The 16,574-nt window shown below is 53.3% G+C and overlaps 1 protein-coding gene across 1 annotated transcript in view; it reads left to right on the top strand.

Moving 5' to 3' along the window:
- The window catches only part of UNC13A (unc-13 homolog A), a 66,658-nt gene extending 50,958 nt beyond the window's left edge, over positions 1-15,700 (top strand). Inside the window, exons 38-45 of the mRNA XM_042781591.1 lie at positions 362-391; positions 1,826-1,882; positions 2,773-2,853; positions 3,316-3,463; positions 6,215-6,271; positions 10,558-10,650; positions 12,101-12,260; positions 15,400-15,700. Of these exons, the coding sequence (XP_042637525.1) occupies positions 362-391; positions 1,826-1,882; positions 2,773-2,853; positions 3,316-3,463; positions 6,215-6,271; positions 10,558-10,650; positions 12,101-12,260; positions 15,400-15,700 (927 nt within the window). The remainder of the gene's footprint in view (positions 1-361; positions 392-1,825; positions 1,883-2,772; positions 2,854-3,315; positions 3,464-6,214; positions 6,272-10,557; positions 10,651-12,100; positions 12,261-15,399) is intronic.
- Positions 15,701-16,574: the final 874 nt, after the last annotated feature.

The raw sequence follows: 16,574 nt of genomic DNA, 5'->3' as shown, positions 1-16,574 counted from the left end.
CAGACTGGGCTGAGGCATTGGGGGTTGGAGGAGGAGAGACCCCAAGCCCCCTCTCTCCTCTCCCTGTCCCTAAGAGGCCCCCTCCCAGAATGCACTGACAGTGGGATCTGGCCACTTGTCCCCAGGTGAGGGGCTCACTTCAGACTGTTGAGCACCCTGAGAGTGCCCTGGCCATCCAGGAGTCTGTCCCTGAGCCCCCACCGAGGAACAAAGAAAGATGCCCACCTGGGGAGGGTACCTAGGCCCCGGGAGGGAACTTGCGGGCTGGCGAGTGGGACTGTTTTGAGGGGGTAGGGAAGTCCCACTGAGTATCCCCCCAGCAGCCACCAAAACTCTGACCTCCACCTGATTCTCTCCACAGGGCAGGGTGAAATTGCCAAGCCACTCAGACGTAAGACCAGCCTCTCACTGTCTGTCTGGCTCCTACCCCCACCCCACCCCACCCTATACCCCTTCCTGCCTCTGTGGTCCGTGCCGTCCAGGGGCCCACTGTGAACCTGTCTGTTAGTCTCTTCTTCCTTTGTCTGTCTGGCTTGCTCGTGGGGGTTGGTATGGGCAGGGGGCAGGGGGTGGGAAAGAGGGTGTCCTCACCCGACTGCCGGCGGATGCAGCAGGGGAAACTGAGACCCAGACAGCTGGGTTCCTGAGTAGCTGTGCCCCATGAGAACATCAAGAAACTGAAGCCAAGAGATAAGAATAGTAACATCAGTAGTAACCAGTTGCAGTGGTAGAGTGGCTGGCTCTTAGCCTATCAATGTAACTCCAAATATCCCAGCTATAAAAGCTCCCTCCCTGCCTAGCCCAGCCCAGGACCCCAGATTGCCCCAGGATTCACAAATACAGGCTCCTGACTTTGTCTATACTCAGCCCCACTGCAAGCCCAAGCTAGTCTCATATCCCAGTTATCCAAGGATAGAAACTGAGGCCTAGAGAGGATCAGCTCAGGGACATGCCAAGGTCATACAAGGTGGTGATGAAGGAAACAAGGAAGGAGCAGGACATAGGACTGCCAGGCTGGCATGCTGTCTCCCCCAGCACCACCATGACTTTCAAAAGGTTACACCAAGTGATTACAGTGAACACTGAACAAGGACGTTTAGTCTTAACTGAGCGGGGAAGTAGATGTGATTTCCCCCTTCTAGGTGGCAAAAGTGAGGCACAGAGAGGTTAAGTGACTTGCCCAAGGCCACACAGTAGGGCTGGGATTTGAACCCAGGTCCACCGAGCTGTAACCACAATACCATCTTCGTACTGATTATTTTGGGGAGGGGAAGGGGATGGATACTGAGGTGTGTGTTTATTTTTTTTGGGGGGCGGATCAGAGGACAGATATTCTTCCTTATAAAGGGTCTAACAGTGCCCCCAGATTTCTGGGGTAATTCTTCTCCCTGGAGGAAGGATGGTCCCATGGATGGGGGAGGAGTGTCACCAGGGCCATTTCCCAAGACCCTTGTCCATCTGTGGTTTTCCTAAGACCTGGAGCTGGCTAAGTCCACTCCTTCCACCTGGGGCATCATCCCACCAGCCACCCATCAATCCCTGCTCCCTGCTCATTTCTCTGACCCCAAGAACCTAGGGTCATGGTGAGGATGGGAGGGTGGGAGAGTCCTCATGGGTGTGGGATTTGGGGGGTGAGGTCATTACCTCCTTCACAGCACTTCCGGGGGGACTTCAGACCTCTGTCTCCTCTGAGGACACTGCCTTGCCCAGAGCCTTTGCACAAAGACCGAGATGGTGTCCAGGGCTGGGATCTCAGCCAGGTGCTTAGGGACTGGACTGGCCCAACCCCTGCCCTCAACCCAGCTCTGTCTATTGTTACCTGCAGGGAACCCAGATGATCTTCAATGCAGCCAAGGAGCTGGGTCAGCTGTCCAAACTCAAGGTGAGACCAGAGATGAGGGTGGGCTGGGGGCTGGATGTCCAGGGGAGGGGGGATATCATATCCCAGGTTATCGACAGACTCAAGGGACAGAAACCCAATGCAGAATGTCTCAAGCACAATTTATTGGCTTGAATGTGTTGGGAAGATGTTCATCGGCCAGCTTCAGATACAGCTCGGTCCAGGAATCTGTCTTGTTAACCTCAAGTAAATCAAACTTGCTGCCATCGAGTTGATTCTGACTCACAGTGACCCCGTTAGGTTTCCAAGGTGGTGAATCTTTATGGAAGCAGGTTGCCCAGTCTTCATTCCATGGAGTGGCTGGTGGGTTTGAACCACCCACCTTCTGGTTAGCAGTCAATGCCTTAGGCACTGCGCCCCCAGAGCTCCTTCTTAGTTACCCAGCGCACTGTTTCTCTCTGTGTGCATTGAAGGGAGAGCCTTGTCTCTTCAGCTTCCGTAGCTGCAGCATTCCGGGCTCCTTGGTGATCTCCAGGTTGGGTCTGTCTTCCCCCATGTGTGCTCCCTCCTGTGTCTAATGTGCCCTTTTTGTAGCTAGGAAGCAATTGGGTTTAGGACCCAGGTTACACTGATAATGGCCTCGTAGAACAAGGAACATAACAAAGGAAGCCCTATTTCCATCCACAGGTACAGGGGTTAGGATTCCAGCACATACATTCAATCCATAGCAGAATGCACATCATTTTTCAACAAATATTTATTGAGTGTTTGCTGTGTACCAGTCATATCCTGAGTGCTGTGGAGAAAATGAAGAAAATCAACAGACCCAATCTCCAACCCCTCAAAGTGTAAGAGGGATGAGACCGATTATCAGGCAGATCCCCAGGGTGGTCCCTGCTCTGCCCACCTGGCCCCCTTCTCCATCCATCTAGGACCACATGGTTCGAGAGGAAGCCAAGAGCTTGACCCCAAAGCAGTGTGCTGTCGTCGAGCTGGCCCTGGACACCATCAAGGTGAGAGCTCCACCTAACTCCCCTCCAAGTGCAGTGGGCAGAGGGTGTGGTTGGTGTGGCTGGGAGCTTTTGAATTCATTCCGTTTATGTTTAAATGTTTATCAGGGGTCCCCTGATGTCCATTCTGTGCCAGAGCCAGGCTGAGTGATGTTGGGGTTCTGTGGAGCCCCAGTCTGGGGAAGACACCTGGATACATACATCTCCATCTCTGTGGGGTCAGGGCTGGGGTAAAAGGAAGAATGGACACTGGGGAAGCCCAGGGAGGGAACTGAAGACTTTCTGGAGAGGAGATATGAGAGGTGGGTTTGGGGAATGCATAGGAATTCACCAGGCAAAGCCGGACATGCGCAAAGGCCCTGAGAAGGGAATGAGAGGGGAGCAGGAGAACCTAATTTGGGTATTTCCGACCTTCCTGGCCATTGAGTGCCGAGCGCCATTCTCACCTTTCCACACTTCTCCCAGCAATACTTCCACGCAGGAGGCGTGGGCCTCAAGAAGACCTTCCTGGAGAAGAGCCCAGACCTGCAGTCCCTGCGCTATGCGCTGTCGCTCTACACACAGGCCACCGACCTGCTTATCAAGACCTTCGTGCAGACGCAGTCAGCCCAGGGTAAGGGTGTCCAGCCTGCAGGGCCAACCTAGCCCCAGGGCCTGTGGACCTCACTGGGCTCTGCCACCATTGGCTCGCCCCTCTATGACGTCATGGGCCAGCAGTAATTGACAGCTCTAGGGCATATGGGAATTCTGTGATGTCATGATGTCATTGAGTGATAGATGTTGTGGGACGGAACCTATGATGTCATAGGAGGAGGGAGTGATTGTCGTATTCTCCAAGGACCTTGACAGCAGGCACCAGGGAGTGACTGACAGCTTTCTGGGTGGGAGACTTTGACGTCACTGGGTTAGGGATTGATTGACAGCTTTGGGGCGAGACCACTTTGACTGCAGGGACACAAGAGTGATTGATAACTACTAGGAGTGGAACCTAGAAGTCATAGGACCAGGTAATGATTGATTGCTCAGAGGCGGGAGGGATCTCTGACATCACTGGGCCATGAAGGGATTGACAGCTCAAAGATGGGTGAGACCTGTGACAGTTTGGAGACAGGAATGACGGACAGATCTCCGTGGGAGCTATAACATCATAAGACTAGAGGGTGATTGTCATCTTCTGAGAGGACTATGGTGGTTCAAACCCACCAGCTGCTCTGCAGGAGGAAAATGAGGCAATTTACTTCCATAAAGATTTACAGCCTTGGAAACCCATGGAGGTCTGTATGAGTCAGAACTGAATGGATGGTAGTGGGTTTGGTTTGGGGAGGACAGTGACCTCAGGGACCAAGGAGTGATTGACAACTTCTAGGGGCAGGACTTCCAGCTTGAATTTCTGGAAGTTCTCTGTCAGTCAGGATTGGAGGAAGACTCATTAACAAACTGCGCTTGCTGAAAGTGAAAATAACTGGAAGTACTTGCTGATGAAGCTCAAAGACTCCAGCCTTCAGTATGGATTACACCTCAACATAAACAAGACAAAAATGCTCACAACTGGACCAGTAAGCAGCAGCACAATAAAAGGAGGAAAGATAGAAATTGTCGAAGATTGCATTTTACTTGGATCCACAATCAACACCCATGGAAGCAGCAGTCAAGAAATCAGACATTATCTTGTACTGGGAAAACCTGCTGCAAAAGACCTCTTTAAAGTTTTACAGAGCAAAGGTGTCACTTTGAAGACTAAGTTGTGCCTAACCTGAACTAGGGTATTTTCAGTTGCCTCATATTGAACAATCAATAAGGAATACCAAAGAAGAATTGATACCTTTGACTTGGGGTGTTGACAAAGACTATTGAAAATACCATGGACTGCCAGAAGAACGAGCAAATCTGTTCTGGAAAAAGTGCAGCTGGAATGCTCCTTAGAAGTGGGAATGGCCAGACTTCCTCTCACCCACTTTGGTCATGTTGTCAGAAGGGATGGTCCAGCTGGAATGCTCCTTAGAAGTGGGAATGGCCAGACTTCCTCTCACCCACTTTGGTCATGTTGTCAGAAGGGATGGTCCCCAGAGAAGGGTGTCATGGTGGTAAAGTAGAGCGTCAGGGAGAAAGAGGACCCTCAATGAGATGGATTGACACAGTGGCTGCAACCGCGGGCTCAAGCTTAGCAAGGACTGTGAGGATGGCCCCAGACTGGCCGGTATTTCCTTCCGTGGGACATGGGGTCGCTATGAGTCTGGAAGGCCCCTAGTACAAGGGCAGGACCTAGAAGTAATAGGACCAGGGAGTGATTGACAGCTCCGGGCCAGTAAGGTCCTCTGATATCATGGGGCCAGAGAGTGGTAGGCCCCTCTGGGTCAGGACCACTTGGACGTTGTTGTTGTTGTTGTTGTTATGTGCCACCGAGTCGTCCCCGACTCATAGCCACCCCTCCTTGGGTTTCCGAGGCAGTATCACTACGGAAGTAGGATTGCCCAACCTTCCTTCCGAGGAGTGGCTGGTGGGTTTGAACAGCCAGCCGTCTGGTTAGCAGGCAAGTGTCTTAGCCACTGTGCTACCAGAGCTCCCACTTGGACGTTAGTGACTAGGAAGTGACTGACGACTTTTAGAGGCAGAATCTCTACGTCATTGGATCAGGAAGTGGGAGAGGGACTGCTTTGACGGCAGGGACCATAGAGTGATTGACAACTCCTAGGGGCGGGACCTAGAGGTCATAGGACCAGGGAGTGATTGACAGCTCGGGGATGGGCGGCATCTGTGACATTTTGGAACCAAGAATGATGGACAGCTCTGGGCGGGACCGCTGACGTCCTTGGGCCAATTGACGGCCCAGGGTGTGTGAGGGACGTGAACCTGGAGGTTGATGGAGAGGGCGACTCCCTCAAATTCTCTCTCGTCTTGACTCCGTCTCCTATACCTCTCGGAGCTCATTCGCAGTAGCTGGGGCTGGCGGCAGGACTCCCGGGGTCTCTTTCCCCTCCTTGGGGACCGTCTCTTCTCAATTGGCCCTAAAGGCGTTGATCGCGGGGAGGGAAGGGTGCCCTGGAGCCCGGAGGTAGGGGAGAGGCTGCAGGGGTGCCCTCCACCTTGTCACCTGGGGCCCAACCGGCGCCTTATTCCAGCTCTCAACTCCCCGCCCCCAGCCCTTGCTGCTTTTAGTGTCACCGGCGTCGTCCCGGAGCGGGAGGCCGCCTGTCCGTCTGTCTGCCGCTGACGTTTCTCTCTCTCTCTTGTTTTTCCTCCCTTTCACTCGCCGACCCCTCCGCGCCTCCCCCGCTCCCCGCCACGCACTCGCCCCTCCATCCTCTCGCTCGTCTCCGTCTCTCCGCCCCTCCCCCTTCCCGCCTTTCTCCTCCCCCCCGATTAGTCCATGGTGGCAAAGGGACTAGGTTTACCCTTAGTGAAGAAATTTATCCTGAGAAGGGTACGTGCCTCCGCCGCCCGCCCGCCAAACCCGCCCGCCCGCCAAGCCCGGTGCCCGGTGCCTGCGCCCCTCCCGGCCCCCGGCTAGTAGAAGGCCCGTCCTTCCGCCTCCCCGGCCCGCGGACCAGGACCTGCGCTGAGAGGGCCACCGCTGGAGGCGGAAGGACGGAGTGCTGGTTCCACCAGGGGAAGGAGAAGCTACCGGAGTTGATTCGGTTCTCCCTAGGCGCATCTCTTAACCTGAGTCCCTGGTCACCAAATGAGCCGCATGTGTGGTCAAGAATGGGGCTCAGATCTGAGGCCAGAGGCCCCCTGAGTCTCAGTTTTCTCATCTGTGAAATGGGGGCAATCATAGGCCCTATATCATGGGATTCCTCTTAGCATCTGACAGTTCAGTTAAGAGCAGTTCTGGCAGGTAATAAACTTGCAACAATTTAGGTAGTGGTACTACCCTTGGAAAGCTGGCGGTTCAAACCCACCAGCCACTCCTCAGAAGGAAGATGGGGCAATCTACTTCCGTAGTGGTACTGCCTCGGAAACCCAAGGAGGGGTCGCTATGAGTCGGATCTGACTTGATGGCACATAACAACATAACAACAACAACAACAACTACCCTTGGAGTTCCTGGGTAGTGCACATTGTTAAGCGCTGTACTATTAACAGGAAGGTTGGCAGTTCAAACCCATGCTGAGGGGCCTTGGAAGAAAGGCCTGGTGACCTGCTCCCCTATGGAGTCCAGTTCTACTCTGAGCCTATGTGTAGCCATGAGTTGGAATCGACTTCACAGCAACTAGCAGCAACAACGGTGTTGTTACGCCTGATGTCACTTTTTCCAGAACAGAAAGTGAAAATTTACGGCAGGCACTAACTGAGCCAGCCCCTGTGCTGGCTAGGGATGGTCTCAAAAGACTGGTCCCAACTGCCCCATGAGGGTGTTCATCCCTCCACAGATGAGGATGCTGCGTCTCAGCAGGGCTAAAGCCACTTGCCTAAAGAGCCTTTCCCTGTGAGGGGATCCGGGAATTGAGTGGGGAGTGGGATTAGGGAAGCACAGAGTGGCCCACGGACGACCCTTCCCCTTGGAGCCAGCAAAGCACGGGATGGGGGCGCCCCAGCACTGCCCCCCTCCCCCCTTCTTACTAGCTTTGGCCTTGGTCTGCCCCTCACCTGACCCACCACTGTCCAGCTCCACCCCGGCACCCCCAGTCTGGCCCGGATTGAGCTTGCTGCAAGCATCGGCCTGGGGGGGCGGTGAGGCTGAGCATGCGACTGGTGGGGGGCGGGGGGTGGGGGGCGCCTGAGTTGACCAGGAAGGTGGCTGGGGGTAGGCAAGGAAGATGGGGGCACGCATCCCAACACTGGGGTAGTAGGAGTCTCCAGGCCTCCGCTGCCCCTAGCCTCAGTCACTTCCCGTCCAGTGCAAGGTATCCCGGATCAACCTTGGACCGAGCTAATCCCCACCCCAAACCCCGATCCTCTCCCCATGCATGTGGGGCTCCAGGCGTGGGGAGCTGCCTGGGGGGCTGGGGAGGGGCTGAGTGGAGGTGCTGGCAGTCACAGGTTCCCAGGCCCAGCAGGATGCCTCTCCCAGAGTCACAGAGGGAGGCATGAGGACAGACGCCTTTAAGCTCCCCCTTCAATCCCAATCCCCATACAGACCAAACAGTCGAGAGGCTTGTGGGGATCAGAAAGGACACCCTACCTGTGGCTCAGGCAAACAAGTGAATTTGTTCACTGAAAGGTCTAGAACTGAAAGGTAGAGGGTCAGTGACAAAGAGGAAGACCTTCAACAAGATGGATTGGCACAGTGGCTGCAACAGTGGCTTTGAGTATAGCACCCATGTGAGGCTGGCACAGGACTGGGCAGTGTTTTGTTCTGTTGTATGTAGAGTCGCTGTGTGTTGGAACCGACTCGATGGCACCTAACAACAACAACAACAACACAACTGCAAGACTAAAGGTAGCGCTGGCATCAGGAACTGCTTGATCTAGAGCCTCTGAAAATACCGTTAGTTATTAGTCTTAACTGTGAAATGACAGATTCCGGGCCAAGTTACACAAATTTTAAGAAAGATTTTATTTACAAGTAAACCCAATTGCTGCAATAAGGAAACTTGGCATTTGTGAGGAGACCCCAAGGACTGTGATTTGAGAGGGAGAGTGGTCTCTTTGTATAGGAACTTTGAGGAAGTTGAAAGGAGCTATGGTGGCACCATAGTTAAGGCATGGCTGCTAACCAAAAGTCAGTGGTTCAAACCCAGCAGCTCCTCTGTTTGCGAAAGATGAGGCAGTCTACTTCCATAAAGATTTAGAGCCTTGGAAACCCTATGGGGCAGTTCTACTCTGTTCTGTAGGGTAGGCGTGAGTCACAATCAACTCTATGGCAGTGGTTTGGTTTGGTTTTGAGGAAGTTAGTTGGAAAAAATGGGATAGGTTTTGGAAAGTTGTCTTAAAGGCAGGTACTTTCAAAGTGGTAGCAAGTTTGTGATTGTGCTATGTGTCCTTTCTTTCATTTGTAATAGGTGCAGTGGTTCTTGGCTTTATTGTGAGGAAGTCTCAAAGGAATGTGCATTTAGAAAATACCAGTTAAATCAGGTTTACAGGTGGAAGAACCTAAGGCTGGTCTAGGCTGGTTACGGTCATTACTGGTTAATACTGCTGACTCACTTTTCATGCTCACTGGGCAGAGAAAGCCCTGGAAGTTCCAATGTTGTCCCTGCAGGCTTAGCATCCACACCCTTGCCCAAAGATGAACACTCTTTTAACTATCAGTTCTAGTCACAGTTGCAGAGACAAGTCCTATTGGGTCAGCTTGGATCACATGACCACCCTTGGGCCAATCACTGCAGCCATGGATAGGGAATGCTTTGATTGGATGTTTTTGGCTCATTTAGCCATACCTGAAGCTGGGATGGAGCCCTGCCCTATCTGAACCCCAAGGTCTGAGGTAAGGGTCAGGCATTCCTCAACAGAAGGCAGAGATTCTGATTGGAAGGGCAGTGATGTGGGGGCAAGGAAAATAATAGAGGTTCCTACCAGCTGGCATTTCATGAGGGGCAAGGTTTCTGGGCCTGGAGTAGAATTAGCGAGGGCCAGTGGAGGGAAATGTGTCATATCAGGAGGGACAATGTAGTCACAGAAAGGACTTTGATTATTACAGAGTGAGATGGGAGCTATGGCAGGATTTTGAGCAGGAGGGGGATATGATCTGCCTTAATAGTGTTCTTCTGGTGTGTTCAGCGTGTCTGAGCTGAGGGCAAGGGCAGAAGCAGGGAGATGAGGGAGGAGGCTGTCTTAGTTTCCTATGCTGCTGTAACACAAATACCACACATATGGACTTGAAAGAACAGAAATTTGTTTTCTCACGGTTCTGGAGGCTGGAAGTCCAAATCTGGGTCTTGGCCCTGTCAGTTTCTTCCTTGTTGGTAGCCCAGGGCCTTCCTTGATTCCTTGACTCACATAGGGTGTATTTTCCCCCATGTCTGTGTCTGCGTCCATTCTGCTCTTTACGGAGCTCAGAAGTGATTAGGTTTAGGATCCATCCTATGCTGGTAAGACCTCAACTGATTGGTGAAGTACATTATATTAGGTTGCATTATGGACAGTGATTACATTACACTGTGTTACATTACGTTACTGTACAGAAGGTGATTACAAAGGTTGCTGCAGTAGTCCAGGTGAGTGCTGGTGGGAGCTGAATTAAGATGGAAGCCAAACAGGTGGGCCCGATTCTGGATATATTTGGAAGGGAGAGCCCTCAGGATTTGCCAAGTGTATCAGCACTTAGGGGGAGAGTGAAAACAAGGAAGGAGGCTAGGACTGAGGTGTGGGCACTTTTAGGACGTGCAGCGGAGGAGGAACCGACAAAGGAGGGTGAGAAGCAGCAGCTAGATTGGGAGGCTGAAGACCCGCAGAACATGGCAATGACTTCAAGAGAAGAAACACTGACACAAGTGGCCGGAGTGTCAGGGGCTGCTGAGATGGTGTGTAAGATAAGTGCTGAGTTTGACAACATGGCGGTAACGGGAACTAGAGAAAGGGAGGCAGATGAATCCAGAGAGGTTAAGACATCTGCCCAATATCACACAGGAAGACAGTGAAAGGCCCGAACCCGGGGTTCTTGGCCCCCCAAGAGCACCTATCCTCCCAGCCCCCCTCAGTGCCACTCTGTTGGGACTGATGACCTGGTGCTGCCAGCACGTGGGGCAGGGGGAGGCAGTCGTGGTCCCTCCTGGCGGGTGGGGAAGAATGGAGCTCACACCAAGTGTCCTCCCCTGTGCCACCCAGGCTCGGGTGTAGAAGACCCTGTGGGTGAAGTCTCTGTCCACGTTGAGCTCTTCACTCATCCCGGAACGGGAGAACACAAGGTCACAGTAAAAGGTGAGTGGCCTGAGGTAGGGGGTAGGGTTTTTTTGGGGGGTGCCTCAGCCAGCACTCCTTAAATTCTGAGACCCAACTCAAACTGGATTAAGCAAGAAAAAAAAAATCTTGTGTAATGGTTCATAAAACAGAAATGTTCAGAAGTAAGCCACCGTCAGGCTTGGCTGGATCCAGAATCAGTCCCACTTCTCTCTCTCAATTCTGCTTACTTTTTTTTTGTTTGTTTTTTGGCTTTTATTCTGTAAATTAGAATACAGATTGGGCTGTTGTACCCAAGCCTTAAAATAACAGTGGCTTAAACAAAAAGGAGCTCTGATGGTGCAGTAGTTAAAGCAATCAGGTGCTAACCAAAAAGTTGGTGGTTCAAACCCACCAGCTCCTCCATGGAAGGAAAACGAGGCAGTCTGCTTCCGCAAAGATTTACAGCCTTAGAAATCTATGGGGCATTTCTACTCTGCCCTATAGGGTCACTTTGAGTCAGGATCAACTCATGGCAGTGTGTTTGGTTTTGGTTTTATGGGGGAGGAGGGGCAACTTAAAAGCAGGGAAACCCGTTACAAAGTTACTACAATAATCTAGGCAAGAAGGTTGGACTAGGAGAAGTGGTAGGTTTTTTCTGTTTCTTTTGAAAATACAGAATGAGGAGGGTTTGCAGATGTTTGGATATAAAGTATAAAAAAAAGAACAAAAGAGAATCTCAAAGTGGGAGACCTGAGCAATTTTAAGAATGGACCTGACCGTTCTGAGATGATGGAGAATTTCTTTTTCCATGGGTGGTGCAAATGGTTTATGTGCTTAGCTGCTAAGTGAAAGGATGGAGCTTCAAATTCACACATAGGCACTTGGAAGAAAGGTCTGAAAACCTCCTGAAAAGTCACTCACTGGAAATCTTTTGGAGCCAGTTATACTCTGACACCCATTGGGTTGCCAGGAATTGGAGTCGACTCTATGGCAACAGTTTTTTTCTTTTTTTTTCCTGAGGTAACAACGGAAGATTGGGAATCTTCTTCAGTTAGTGATACCGCCTCAGAAACCCAAGGAGGGTTTCTAGAGTCAGATCCAACTTGATGCACCTAACAACAACAACAGAGCTGATGTGGTTGCTCTGCAGTATTGGGGATCCAGACTCCTTCCATCTTTTGTTGCATTATCCCCCCAATGTGATTTCCTTCCCTCTAGGGTCTCAAAGAGCTCAGCCCCACCCACCAGTCCAGCCTGCAGCTAGATTAGCAAAGTTTAGGGCACTTTCCCTGCTTTTTAAAGCCACAACCTAGAAGTTGATACATTCATTTCTCACACATCTCCTTGGCCAGAACTACATGACCACACTTGGCCACAGGGGTTGCTGGGAAATGTAGTCTTTATTTCAGCCTAGCTTTGAAATCCACAGATTTCTGTTAGATCCCACTCTGGGATCCTGACTAGCCTTACCCTCTACTTCCCTGAACAGTGGTGGCTGCCAATGACCTCAAGTGGCAGACTTCTGGCATCTTCCGGCCATTCATTGAGGTCAACATTATCGGGCCCCAGCTCAGCGACAAGAAGCGCAAGTTTGCCACCAAATCCAAGAACAACAGTTGGGCTCCCAAGTACAACGAGAGCTTCCAGTTGTGAGTATGGAATGCTTTGGGGGAACAGAATGGAGGGGTACCGGCCAGGTGAACCTCAGGGGCAGATAGTCAGGAGGGATGTCTGAGGGGCCAGAAATGGGAGGGGCATGTCCTGGGAGGGCACAGGAGTGAAGTCAAGGTGACACTGGAATGGAAGTCACTTTGGGGGGGCAGACAGGTCCCAAGGAGGCAGTGAGTGTTTTAAGGGGGATGAAGTGGGGAAAAGGTGGGGGTCATGTTGTGATGAGGGCATCCGCAGAGGAAAGGGAAGTGTGGGCAGAGGGGTATGTCAGTGGGGCCATTTCTGGGGCTGGAGACTCTGGTCTGATAATGGGTGTGTGGGTAACAATGGCGTGTGAGAAGCGTTCAGGTGCTTGGGTCAGGGTTGGGATCCTGTGGGAACAGGGACTCCTGGAGTCAGGACTGGACCTTGCTCAGGCTGTTGGGTCATGTCGCTAGAGGGAGTCGGCTCTTGGGAACAAGAACTCAGCTTGGTGTGGGCTTGAGGGTGGGTATCATGTGAGGTGAAGTGAGGTCACATCCAGATGGAGGTTCCTGGAGTCAAGAATGGACTTGGACAGGAGCGCTGCGAGGAAGCAGTGTCACCCTGGGGGATCACGGAGTCAAGAGTGAGTCGGTGGGGGTGCAGGGTAGAGTTACCTGGGGAGTTGTAGAAATGGCCTGATGGTGTCTTAACTCCTTTCACTTCACAAGGAGCTTAGAAGAATCAACAGCCCAAGGCTGATTCCTATGAGGGGAAGTCAGACATATCTCCACTTTCCAACCTTTCCACCAATTGGGACACCAGCTGTCCCTCCCACAGCACTCTCTACTCCTCTACTGAGTTCCATGATTGGTTGCAAAGGCCACACAGAACTCATAGACCATACTCACAGTTATGGGGTTTATTAGGGAAGTAAGAGGTTACAATTCAGGATCAGAAATGACTCCAGATACAGTTCAGTCAGGATAGCATAGCTGGGCCATGCCTACAGACAGAGCTCTCCCTGGCCCTCAGCCCTTAGGCCTCTGGGGCTAGCTGCCCCTTGACCTGATCAGGCAAGTGTTACAGAGCTCTTTAGCTCCAACAGTAAGTGCCCTGGGGCACGCCACTTAGCCTCAGCCCAAAGGCACTCATCTTACTGGCTCCATGGCAGGAAGCTCACAGAGCCATCTCCTGCTGGCCTCCTGCTTCTCCTGCCGTTTCTCTGCCGCTGCTTCTCACCATCTCACACTGTCTCTGGTGTTCCAGCTCGCTCTCTGACTCCTTGGCCTAAGAGGTTCTCAGTGAAGGGATCCCAGCTCCAGAGGACAGCTCCACTCCTAGCTCTTCTTTCTTGGTGGTAGTAAGGTCCCCCTGTCCACCTCTAAGATGGTTTAAGTCTAACCAGATGCCAAACTGAAACCCTCATTAGGGTTCCATACAGCTTATTTGCATGGTCCTGTCCCTCCAAGGATGCCATGCACCTTATTTGCATTATCAGCAAGCTATCCAATCCCCTTCCTAGGCCACAATCATTTGCATAGTCCTTCCCAGTCACTGGGGAGCTCTGGTGGTGTAGGGCCTAAAGCATTTGACTGCCAACCAGAAGGCTGGTGGTTCAAACCCACCAGCCACTCCTTAGAAGGAAGATTGGGCAATCTACTTCTGTAGTGATACTGCCTCAGAAACCCAAGGAGGGGTTGCTATGAGTCGGATCTGCCTCCACGGCAGTGCGTTTACCCAGTCATTTGGTGGGAGTTACAAGACCATGGTGAGAAAGGCCATGTAAAAGCGATCCACTGCACCACAGGAGTGAGGTTCCAGGTGGGCAGCAGTGAGCTTGGGTCTGGAGGAAAATGAGCACCTGGGGACATAAATAACTCAGGGTGTATTGGGGTGGGTTACCCAGGTTGGGGGTGGAGTCCCAGGGGGCAATTCTTTGGGTCAAGTGTGAACCTTACAGAGTGTTAGAGCAAGACACTGTTGGGGGTGTTCTTGGGGGAAAACAAGGAAGGGTAAAGAGGCATCAGATGGGATTACCTGGGAGAAGTGGGAACTCCTGAGGTCCGGGAGTTGAAGGGCCAGAATGGAGTCATGTTGGAGGAGTTTCTTGTTCAGAGGCTTTGGAAGGTAGGTCACCTAAGAAAAACCTTGGGAGGAGGAGTTCCACCTAGGTGGGGGAAAGGGGACCAGGTATCACCTGGGGTTGGGCCCTGAGTAACTTCTTAACTAGGAATGCTACCTCCTTTTGGAGGGGGAGGAACAGGGGGGAGCAGTGTGGATGTGGCGTGGAGAGGGATCTTGATCAGGGAGTTTCAGGGCTGGTCACTGGGGAGTGCTTGAGGGCAGAAGCCCAGTGTCATGGGAGAGATGGTACAGTGTGGGTGTCACCTGTGCTAAGACTTCATAACAGGTCATGTAAGGAGAGGTTTGTGGGGGAAGGAGGGGTGAACCTGGGGACACATTGGGGGTGCTTTGGGCTCAGGTGGGAGTTTGGTCCTGGCTTTTGTTGGGGGGCCTGCCAAGGCAGGCATCTCAGAGTGTGGGCATGGCCTGGTATTAGAGTGATGATGGAAGGGTCACTTGGGGTGGAGAAGTTGGTTCATTAGGGAACAGGTGTAGGCTGGCAGATGTCACTGCATGGGGGCAGGCCCAGCCAGAGTCTCAGTGTGTGGGTGTGTGGCCCATCCTGAGGGATTTAGATATCAAAATCATAGGGAGCATGAGTGCCACTTTTGGAGGGCTGGGCCGACCCACGGGGGAAGTCACAAGGTGGAGTCACTTGGTGTAGGTGTGGTTTAGAGCAGTGGTTGTGAAATGGGGTCATGTCGGTTGGTGTAGGGCCCTCTGAGTGCTTGCCACCAAGGGACAGTAACTGTGATTTAGCGCGGGAAGTCATATAGATGAGGGGGCATCCCCAGGGGTGAGCGTGGCCCACGCAGGGTTGTGGGGACAGGGCCACCTAGGGCGGGGTATAACCTAAAAGTGGGCGGTCACGGGGGTGGGATGTCATCTGGTGTGGGCATTACCAAGCAATAGGGCTGTAGGGGCGGGGTCCCCGGGGCGGGGCACAGCCTAGTGTGGGCAATCGTGGGGGTGGCCACGGAGTTGGGCGTCGTCATTGGGCGTGGCCCCTCACACCCCTCCCCCCCGCAGCACACTGAGCGCCGACGTGGGGCCTGAGTGCTACGAGCTGCAGGTGTGCGTCAAGGACTACTGCTTCGCGCGCGAGGACCGCACCGTGGGGCTGGCTGTGCTGCAACTGCGTGAGCTGGCCCAGCGCGGGAGTGCCGCCTGCTGGCTGCCACTCGGCCGCCGCATCCACATGGACGACACGGGCCTCACGGTGCTGCGCATCCTTTCGCAGCGCAGCAACGACGAGGTGGCCAAGGAATTCGTCAAGCTCAAGTCCGACACAAGATCTGCGGAGGAGGGTGGTGCCGCGCCTGCGCCCTAGCGCGGGCCGGGTGGGCGGTACTGCGCCTGCGTGGAGTAGGCGGGCGGCACTGTGCCTGCGCGGGGTTTTGGGGTCTGGCGGTGCCTATGCACCGGGACTTCGCAGAGGCCACGCCCTGAACCTCCGCGCCAAACGCGCGCTGCGCCTGGGTCTGCGCCTTTAACTTAGTTTCCCCTCTGGGGAATTGTGAGCGGAAGTCGCCCCGCCCTCTCTAGGAGGACATGCCCTAGGGCGAGAGGAAGGAAGAAGCCACATCTCCTACTTGAGGCCACGCCCCCAGCGTCTAAGGGATCTTTGGAGCTGGGAGGTGAGGAAGTCCCGCCCCTTTGGAGGAGGCCACGCCCTCTTGGGGGAAGCCACTCCCCTGTCCCCGGGAAAAGCCATAAAGAGTGATCCCAAAGCTCTCGGGGCCCCAGACCAATTGCCAAGTATGAAACTCTCAGCTCCCTGGGGTCTGGGGCCTGGGCAAGGGACAGGGCTCTGGAGCGCCCCTTGGGGTGGTCTGAGGGCTGGAGGGCCCAAAATGCAGATTGAAGGCTCCCCAGGAGGACTCGAGTCCCTTTGTGGTTGTGTGCAAAAAATAATCGGGGGGAGGGGGAAGGAGAGGATTTCAAAAGCACATGCGCCCTCGGGCGCTCACATTCTGGGGTCCGAGGGGACGACTCTGGGCCCCCCCTTCCGCACCGTTCCCACTCCTCTCGCGGGTTCTCCGTTTCTCCCCTACATACCCAGTCCTTCTGCATCATGGAGTTCAACCCACTTAATGGACAGATGGTGAAACTGATGCCCAGAAAGCTGCTAGAGACTCGTTGGAGGATCCCACTGCCACGCCCCCTCTTCACCCCCATTGGCCCCCATACCCCACTGAAGGGTG

Source organism: Orycteropus afer, unplaced genomic scaffold (genome assembly GCF_000298275.1).
Source record: "Orycteropus afer afer isolate SDZICR_OR568_19922 unplaced genomic scaffold, OryAfe1.0 scaffold00136, whole genome shotgun sequence".
In the NCBI taxonomy this organism is placed as follows: domain Eukaryota; kingdom Metazoa; phylum Chordata; class Mammalia; order Tubulidentata; family Orycteropodidae; genus Orycteropus; species Orycteropus afer.
This window is presented reverse-complemented; position numbering and strand designations above follow the sequence as displayed.